Raw genomic sequence first — 9,818 nt, 5'->3', positions numbered from 1 at the left:
ACATTCACGTACAACTCAAGAAACTTTTTGGGGCTCAATCGAGAGCTGAAAGGTTCGCTACTGTAAAAGAGCTAATGACGTGTCGCATGCGTGAAGGGACTTCGGTCCGTGATCATGGGGTACGAGTGATTTGGCACATTCAGAAGTTGGTAACGCTTGATTTGGTGTTGGAGCATGAACTCAATGTGAACTTATTACTTCTCTCTCTTCCTTCATCGTTTGACGGTTTTGTGGTGAATTTCAATATGAACAAGATAGAGGCCTCCCTTGAAGAGATGGTCAATATGCTTGTAACATATGAAGCCACTTTAAAGAAGGATAAACCAGTTCTCTTGGTGGGCTCCTCTTCTTCAGCTAAGAAGGGGCCAAGTACAAACACTACAAGAAAACTGCAAAACAACAACACCTAAACAACAACGGTTTTTTGAAAAAAACGTTGTTTTTTTGCCTTTAACAACGGTTTTTACTAAAACTGTTGTTAATAACCGTATTTTAATAAAAAAGAACGATTTTTAAAAAACCGTTGTCTTATATGTTTCAAAGACAACGGTTTTTTAAAACCGTTGTCTATGAGCGGGTTTTTATGGCCTACGACAACGGTTTAATTAACCGTTGTCTATGAGCGTGTTTTTGGATGTAAACAACAACAATTTTTTTAACTGTTGTCTTTTTTTATTATTTTTTTATAAAAAAATACATATATATAAACATATACCTACACATATACATATACACTTAATTATTTTTTTTGAGCATATTGGCTTAACTCTAAACAGAAGAATGAAAACGAAGAAAGAGAAACCCAATCCCTAGCCCCTACCCGTCGCCTCTTCGACCCAGCACCCAAGTCATCGATCGATTGCGAATTCGCAGCAGCGGAGGTGTAACAGCCGGGATACAACATTCCTCCGGCCGCCGAATTGGATTCGCATCTCTCAACTCTGGAACTGAGTCCACCCTCTCAAAGTTCGTAAAAACCTCAATCTCTCTATTTTTCGGTAGGTTCCTTTCTTTCGGTGTCTCGTTAACTCATCTCTCCATTCCATATCCACGATTCGTGTATAAATTTTTGCTGGATCGTCGTTCTTTGCTTTCGAAATTTTGTGTATGTATGTCTGTCTTTCCATTTACAAATTCCTTTTGGGTTAACTTTTTGTCGTTTAAATTGGGGAACTTATTTGTTTTTTTGATATATTAGTGAAAAAAGAACAGAAATAGTGGGTAGGTCCAAGTGTAAGATGATAACGAGGGCGAGCTTGTGATGGAACATTTAAATTTGTTGAAAATAAGTAGACTTTTGGCTGTATTTGTGGTATATAATATTGTGAAGTGACAGAAAAATTCCAGTTTGGGTTTTGTTACGAGTTGTTATATTGTATAGTTTAAACACTATTTTTTACTGGGATCTGCAATTTATTTGTTTTATTTTTTGGGAGGAAGCTGCAAATTCCCCTGAAAATGCGTTCATTGGGTAAAATTTGTTATAGAGCCTCTTTGATCGTGTTTATATTAAACCTTTATTCTTCATAGCTGATGCTGAGTCTTCAGCTATCTTGCAATCTCAAGTCAGGTTTCGTTTGGTTTATGTTTTGATTGTACAATTTCATGTAAAGTTTGTTGCTGTGCCACAAAAAAAAATGGGAATAGGGGCTAATATTTTGCTCATAAAATATTCATAATTCCATATAGAAATTAACCGACTTTAAATTAACCATAATTTTAGTTAAACGTGAATACAAATGGTTTTTATATTGTTATTTGGTAGTGTTTAATTTTGTTTCTTTTTTGGCAAATATGTTTACCTTTTCTCTGCCCCTTTACATTTATTTGTCTATTTAATGGTTTTTAATGGTTGAGTCGAGGCTGAAAGAGACTGCTGATCAGCTCAGACAGCAATTGGCCAAAGAACAGGCCGCTCAGCTGAAGGCAGAAGCAAAGATGAAATCTTCTCGGGGAAAATCAAAAGATAAAATACAAGGTCTAAGGGAGGATTTAGACAGAGCTCGGATGCAGAGTGAGAAACTGTGGCACAAAGCTGAAAGCATTCACTGTTCTGTTATGTGACTGATATGATATCATACCTTGTGGTTGATTTTCTTTCTATTGTGTGCATATAGCTCGCAAGTATCACCAACATTTGCAAGTGTTTAAATAATTTGGAGAGCTTGTATACAGCTTGCACCAGATGATGGTAATGGTACATTTGGACCTATATTATTTGTATTTTGTTCTCATAAAAATTGCTTTCCTCAAACGTGATTTGCTTTATTTGTATTTTGTACAAAGTACAAAATTCAAAGTACAAGATTCTGGGATTCTTTTAACTAGTTTGTCGAAAGAATAAGTCCAAAGGTGTGCCTCTGACCATAATTGATAAACTGTAGAATGTTTCGATCACTAGAAAAACAGTACCCGTATGTTTTATTTTACTTCCAAAATTTTTCCTATTGAGGTGATAATGTCTTTTGTTATTGAACCTGAAATTAGAAAATATAAATTATATTCACATTGAGAATCTTTTTTGTTAAAATAGGATTTGGAGATATGGGATGTAGGGTAATATCATGATGTGCAAGTTATGGCCTGAATCTAATACTGATTGTCATTTTATGGGATGTAGGGTAAAATAGAATTCTAAATTATCTCGACAAATGGAGAAAAGGGTTCATCTTTCTCTCCCTCTTTTTGTCTTCATCGCCAATGTTCTTGCTCTACTTGGCCCATTTTCTGATGCCGCAGTGTCAAATGGGTCATTTGATGATAATTTCAGCAAGGCTTGTCCTGCGACTAACTTCAAAACTTCTGCAGATGGGTAGATCTGGTATCTTTCCCTGGATAAACAAGCAGGTTGGTAGCGAGCGGCTGGTGTTTTAAGTATCAGAAGAATTTGATGAACACGATTTTCGGAATTTTCCCATTTAGTTTTCTTGTAGGTTGTGGGATTATGACAAATCAGAGATACAGATTCAGTTGTTTAAGCATGAAACTCAAACTTGTTGGAGGCGACTCAGCTGGAGAGAATCGATCGATACTTATTCTCCCAAGTTAAGTATGAAAGTAACTGCATTTTGTTTGTGTTTTATAACAGTCTTCCTGGTAATTTTATGAGAACCCAATAACCTTCACATGGTGTGGTGCAAATATATCTTCTCCACTTATGTTCCATATGATGTTTCCCATCTGCAGTGGATCTTGATGAAGGATTTGAAGCAACTGAAAGCAAGGTAGAAAGAAATGGATGTGATGTTGAAACAGAAGGAAGTTTTGAGGAATTAAATGAAGATGATTTTGTTGATGCTAAGGACATGGAGGAAAGTGAAGCTGTAGATCCGTACATAGGCATAGAATTCGAATCTGAAGATGATGCAAAAAGATTTTATAATGATTATGCACAGAGAGTGGGATTTGTTGTTCGCGTCATGCAACATCGTCGTTCAGAGATAGAAGGTAGAACTCTTGCTAGGCGTCCTGGATGTAACAAACAGGGCTTTTCTCCCAATGTGAAAGGCAAGATAGGGCCAGGACGAAAGCCTCGGCCTAATGCACGTGAAGGTTGCAAAGCAACAATACTTTTTAAGATGGAGAAATCTGGAAAGTGGGTTGTTACTAGATTTGTGAAGGAGCATAACCATCCTCTGGTCGTGACTGCTCATGAGTATACAATGGTGGTATGCCTTCAACTTTGATAATTTTCTGTTTTTTGGTGATTACATTCCTTTCTTTCTTCTTCTTCCTTTGTTATTTTTGAGAAATACATTCCTTTCTTTATTTTCACTGAATTTGAGAAGATTTATGGCAGAAGTTTGTAGAATTGACGATTTGCTAATGTGTTCAATGATGTGTCAAAGTTAGGAAAAGATTTGAAGCTTGAACTAAAGCAGGAAAAGATGAGTTTAGCTGCTGTTTATAAGTGCACTAAAAAATACCCAAGAATAGAGAAATTTTAAGAGAGCAGAGAAGAAAATTTGAGTTATTGCTAAACCGGAGAGATGAAAGTACATCATCTAGTGTGTGGGAGTGAAACAATGAGAAAGCATGTGCAACTTCCTACTACCCTGTATACATCCACATGCACTCATGCATGCACATATGTGCATGCTTGAGTGTTGCCTCCACATCTATAGATGTTTGCATGAAGAACACCACGCGCTCGTTATGTCAGTTAGTGGATAATATGTGTTATAGGCTCAAATAGCGATTTTATATCAATTAATGGATAATATGTGTGTTATAGGCTCAAATAAATTGAACCCAATTTATTTTAGGCCCGTCTATAGTAGAAATACAAGATAAGATGTGTTATGGGAGTGCGTGGTATAGGGAAGGGACATAAAGAATAAAATAGGGGAAAATTTTTTAGGGAGGAGATAATCCAGCATATTATTTTGTTAAGGAGTTCCCCCGTGAGCTAGGGGTAAGATAAATTGCTCTCTCTTGTTAAGGCCTTGAGGCCATAATCTTCAATTTTGAGGATTTTGGTCACTGTTTTTTATTCCTTTATATTTCAAGTATACAAATACTTGAAAGGACTTTTTTCCATTCTTATTTGATACATATAACAAAGTGTGTTTTTCTGTTGTAGTAGGAGAAGTTGATGAAGACAAGGCCTTACCTTCTCTAAAGCAAGATGAGATGTTCATTAGAGAAAAAAGATTGTTGCGGCGTCTATGAATACAAAGTGTATTTTTTAGTATTAATCATTGAATTAGAATTTTAATTTTGAGTGATTTGTAATAGTGAAAAATTGCATATTAAATTTAATTTTCCAAAATTTAAATTTTGATTGATTTATAATATTAAAATTTATATATTTTTTTTTTGTTTTTCAAATTAAAAAAGACAACGGTTTTTTTCTGTTATTGTAGATAGTTTAAAACTGTTGTTGAAGGTCCTGTTATTAAAAAGACATGTTCAAATACAACGGTTAAAAACCGTTGCCTTTAAGAGAAACGACAACGGTTTTTAACCGTTGTAAAACTGTTGTCTTTTCCAAAAAAAACAAAGGTTTTTAACTGTTGTCTTTTAGCGCCCCCTTTAACAACACGGCATTTAACAACAGTTTTAAATTACATACGACAACGGTTTTTCACTGTTGTTGTTAGTATTTTTTCTTGTAGTGAAAGGGTAAGAAACGTTCTGCCCCACCCAAGAAAACCGGACCCGAGAAGAAGAACAAGACAAAGGCTTCAAACATGGAAAAGTCCAAGGATGTTTGCCATCACTGCAAGAAACCCGGTCATTGGAAACGTAACTGCAAGGAATATCTAGAGCAGTTGCGAACTGCGAAGGGTATGTTCTATATTGAAATAAATGTTTCACTTAATACTACTTCTTGGGTATTGGATACCGGATGTGGATCTCAAATTTGCAATGATTTGCTGGTGATGACAAGAAGTCGCAAGCTTAGAATGGGTGAGACCCAGCTGAGGCTCGGAAATGGTTCTAGAGTTGAAGCCAAAGCTGTGGGAGACGTTTATTTAATTTTGCAGAATGATTTTAAGTTACTTTTGAGAGATGTTTTATTTGTTCCAGATTTGATTAAAAACATTATTTTTGTTTCTATGTTTGATAGAGATGGTTTTTCTTGCAATTTTGTGAATGAAATTTGCAATATTTACAAGAATGAATGTTTGATTGGAAATGGACAACTTGAAAACGATCTATATAACTTAAAATTAAAAGACGTTCCAATAAATTATGTTGATAAACCGGTAACAACGAACAAAAGGAAAATCGATAGTCAAAACCCGGCAAACCTTTGGCATGCTAGGCTAGGTCATATTTCCTCAAGGAGGATGAACAAGCTAGTGGGAGAGGGCATGTTTGATATGTCTGATATTAACTCTCTACCTACTTGTGAATCCTGCTTGAAAGGAAAAATGACTAAATCTCCATTCAAGGGGAAACCTGAGCGTAGTCAAAATCTGTTGGATTTGATCCATACAGATGTTTGTGGTCCATTTAGAATTGGTACTCAATTCGGCCACACCTACTTCATTACCTTTACTGATGATTATTCAAGGTATGGGTATTTATATTTAATGAAATATAAGTCTGAAGCATTTGAAAAGTTCAAAGAATTCAAGGCTGAAGTAGAAAACAAGCTAGGTAAAAGTATTAAAGCACTTCGATCGGATCGAGGTGGAGAATACTTAAGTACCGAGTTTTTGGACTATCTGAAAGAGAATGAGATTCTCTCTCAGTGGACTCCTCCTATGACACCTCAGCTCAATGGTGTATCGGAGCATCGTAATCGAACTTTGTTGGACATGGTTCGATCCATGATGAGCTTCACTGAGCTTCCACCTTCGTTTTGGGGCTACGCGCTTGAAACGGTGGTATTGTTGTTGAACAACGTCCACACCAAAGCAGTGGATAAAACACCATACGAGTTATGGAATGGCAAAGCTCCTAAGTATTCGTACTTGAGGATTTGGGGATGTCCTGCTTACGTGAAGCAGACAGTGGGAGATAAGTTGGATAGTCGATCCACCTTATGTTATTTTGTAGGGTATCCGAAGAACTCAATCGGATATTATTTCTATCATCCTACTGAAACAAAAGTGTTTGTTTCAAGGAATGCCACCTTCTTGGAGAAGGAGTTCTTATTGGATAAGAAAGGCGAGATGATGGAACTCGAAGAAATTCGAGAAGAACCCGAAATACAAAATAATGATCCCATACCTCAAGAATCTTCAGAGGACACGCCTATACTTAAAAGATCCGAGAGGACTTCTAGACCTCCTATTCGATATGGTCTTCTTCTTGAAGGGGATCAAGATGAACCCGACGTTGGATGTGATCCAAGAAACTTCAAGGAAGCAATTTCTGATGCGGATTCAAATTTATGGCTTGAAGCTATGCAGTCGGAAATAGATTCGATGCATACAAACCAAGTTTGGTCTTTAGTAGATCCTCCCGATGGAATTGTTCCAATAGGGTGTAAATGGATCTACAAGAGAAAGCTTGGGCCTGATGGTAAGGTATTGACCTACAAGGCACGATTGGTGGCGAAAGGTTATACTCAAAGACAAGGAGTTGACTATGATGAAACCTTTTCACCAGTTGCAATGTTCAAGTCCATAAGAATCCTTATTTCCATAGCTGCTTGGTATGACTATGAGATATGACAAATGGATGTGAAGACTGCATTTCTTAATGGAAACATTAAGGAAGAGATCTATATGACGCAGCCTGAGGGATACACATCCATGGGAAGCGAGCATAAGGTATGCAAGCTTCAGAGATCGATCTATGGTCTCAAACAAGCATCAAGAAGTTGGAACCAGAAATTTGATGAAACAATAAAGGATTTTGGTTTCATCAAGAACCCGGAGGAACCGTGTGTGTACAAGAAAGTAGTTAAGGATGCTGTGACATTCTTAGTACTTTATGTTGATGACATCCTACTCATTGGGAATGATGTAGGGATGTTGCAGTCAACAAAGATATGGTTATCAGGTAGATTCTCGATGAAGGATTTGGGTGAGGCATCCTATATTCTAGGGATATAGATCTATAGAGATAGATCTAAAAGAATGATAGGACTCACTCAATCAACTTACATCGAAACCATATTGAAAAGGTTTTCAATGGATGGGTCCAAGAGAGGACATCTACCTATATGTCATGGAGTTTCTCTATCCAAGCCCATGTGTCCCAAGACTGATGAAGAGATAGAGAAAATGACACATGTACCATATGCATCAGCCATAGATAGTATCATGTATGGGATGATATCTACCAGACCGGATGTAGAATTTGCTCTGAGTGTCACGAGCAGATATCAAGCTAATCCCGATCAAATGCATTGGAAAGCCGTGAAGGACATTCTTAAGTACTTACGAAGGACTAAGAATATGTTCATGGTATATGGAGGAAGAGAACTGAAATTGGAAGGTTATACCGACTCTAGCTTCCAAAGTGACGTGGATGACTCGAAGTTAACCTCTGGATTTGTGTTCATGCTCAATGGTGGTGCTGTCTCTTGGAAGAGTTCCAAGCAGGACACCACAGCGGATTCCACCACTGAGGCAGAATACATTGCGGCATCAGCTGCTGCTAAAGAGGCCGTTTAGATGAGGAATTTCGTCCAAGAGTTGGGCGTCATTCCTGAAGTTGTTGGTCCAGTCCCGGTGTACTGTGACAACACGGGTGCCGTTGCTCAGGCAAAGGAACCAAGGTCTCATCAAAGATCCAAACACGTACTGAGGAAATACCACATCATCCGGGAGATCGTGGAAAGAGGAGACATCACCGTCGAGAGAGTGGCCTCTGCAGACAATATCGCTGATCCACTTACTAAGCCCTTGCCAGGACCATTATTTGACAAACATCGCGAAGCAATGGGTCTACGTAGTATGACTAGTTGGCTTTAGGGCAAGTGGGAGATTGAAAGAGTGGGTGCCCGGTGAGCCAACTTGTGGCTAAGGGCTTTGATGACTCTATGTATAAACAATCTTTTGTTTAATATAATTTACACTTTTATAATGGCGTTTACTTTATCTTTTATCATATTATTATGTTGTTACATACTATAAGATGTTTAGATAAAGACCTTGAATATACTATAGTGTATGTAAGATGTGGTGGCACATGGGGATGGCTATCATGAAACACATCTTATAGTTATTGTATATTCTAAACAGTTCCTAGTCGATTGAGTCGTCCGTTAATAGGGATAAGGATCGCTGGAGATTGAGACTAGCATTTGCGATGCCGAGTACCACGTTTCATTGGTATGGAACATAGAGATGTTCAAAGCATGCAAATGGATATTCATATGATGAATGATCGAACTACCCTATCCGGACTTTCCAAGTGGTTATCACTTATCGAGTGGATAAAGTCCACGGTTTTGGTTGTACACCATTAGTCCTTACTACTTGAAACATCATTGAGACTCTATATGCTAGTACTGTACTTTGACTCGTTTACTAACTCTATTGGGGTCATCAGGTGTCGGGATTGGGTACAGTTACGACACATATAGGAGTCGATGCTTTGTTGTCAAGGATTCACCACATACTTGATAGTGTGGATATCCTATGCAATCTGAGGAGATATTAGTGTGACGAATCTCTGGCCAGAGTACATGATGTGTTTTAAGAAATGGTTTCTTAGTAGCACATGCGATGTCACTATTTGATCTTCAAGATGCATTGCATAGTTATCGAATCTCGAACGACTCTCGATTTACCAATGGTTGTTGATTTGATCGGGATATATGGATGAAGGGACCGTACTGTACGCTAACCAAAATCTATTGGTTCTTGCAGGCACTATCAGTGATACCTAGGGAATCATGGGGCGATGTTGCTAGGCGCTCTTACCATGATTCGATGGGCAAGTCGGAAATTGTTGTTCCGAGTCACAAGAAGTTGTGAGCCCACGGCTAGCTGTATCCCTGAACCATTGAGGGTCACACAAGTAATGAATTTTTAATCCCCGTTGAGATAGTTAAATTTAAAGAGTTAAATTTAATGAACAAAGAAGTAGGACTTCTTATATCAGAGTAGAAGAGTAAGATTTCCTAAAATGACATAGGGATGTGCATTTTTGGAAATCACTGAATTCGGATTCAGAAAATTTATCTTGACTTTAAAAGATGCAGAAATGGTTTCTGTGCACATTGGTGAAATTGGTTTATCAATCTGAGTCACGATGAATTTTATATTAATTTTTGAACATGCGGGCTTTGCTTGTCAGGCTTGAACTTATGACTAATGGGCCCTAAGCTGTTAGCAGCCCACATTATAAATAAGTTATTGCAGTACAGAAATTAAATAACAGAGGTCACAAAATAATTTCGAAAACCC

At 37.6% G+C, this 9,818-nt stretch overlaps 1 protein-coding gene across 1 annotated transcript; it reads left to right on the top strand.

The window, feature by feature from the left end:
- Positions 1-1,553: 1,553 nt before the first annotated feature.
- On the top strand, positions 1,554-3,686 carry LOC140888985 (protein FAR1-RELATED SEQUENCE 5-like). Its single transcript, XM_073296680.1, has 4 exons — positions 1,554-2,014; positions 2,621-2,847; positions 2,923-3,044; positions 3,187-3,686. The coding sequence occupies exons 3-4, from the start codon at positions 2,945-2,947 to the stop codon at positions 3,684-3,686; spliced, it is 600 nt and encodes a 199-aa protein (XP_073152781.1). The 5' UTR covers positions 1,554-2,014; positions 2,621-2,847; positions 2,923-2,944.
- Positions 3,687-9,818: the final 6,132 nt, after the last annotated feature.

Source organism: Henckelia pumila, chromosome 3, assembly GCF_033568475.1.
Source record: "Henckelia pumila isolate YLH828 chromosome 3, ASM3356847v2, whole genome shotgun sequence".
NCBI lineage: Eukaryota > Viridiplantae > Streptophyta > Magnoliopsida > Lamiales > Gesneriaceae > Henckelia > Henckelia pumila.
This window is presented reverse-complemented; position numbering and strand designations above follow the sequence as displayed.

Coding starts and splice junctions, on each gene's coding strand:
- LOC140888985 (XM_073296680.1), top strand. CDS start 2,945: ATGACAAATCAGAGATACAGATTCAGTTGTTTAAGCATGAAACTCAAA. Junction 3,045..3,186: donor ATCGATACTTATTCTCCCAA/GTTAAGTATGAA, acceptor TCCCATCTGCAG/TGGATCTTGATGAAGGATTT.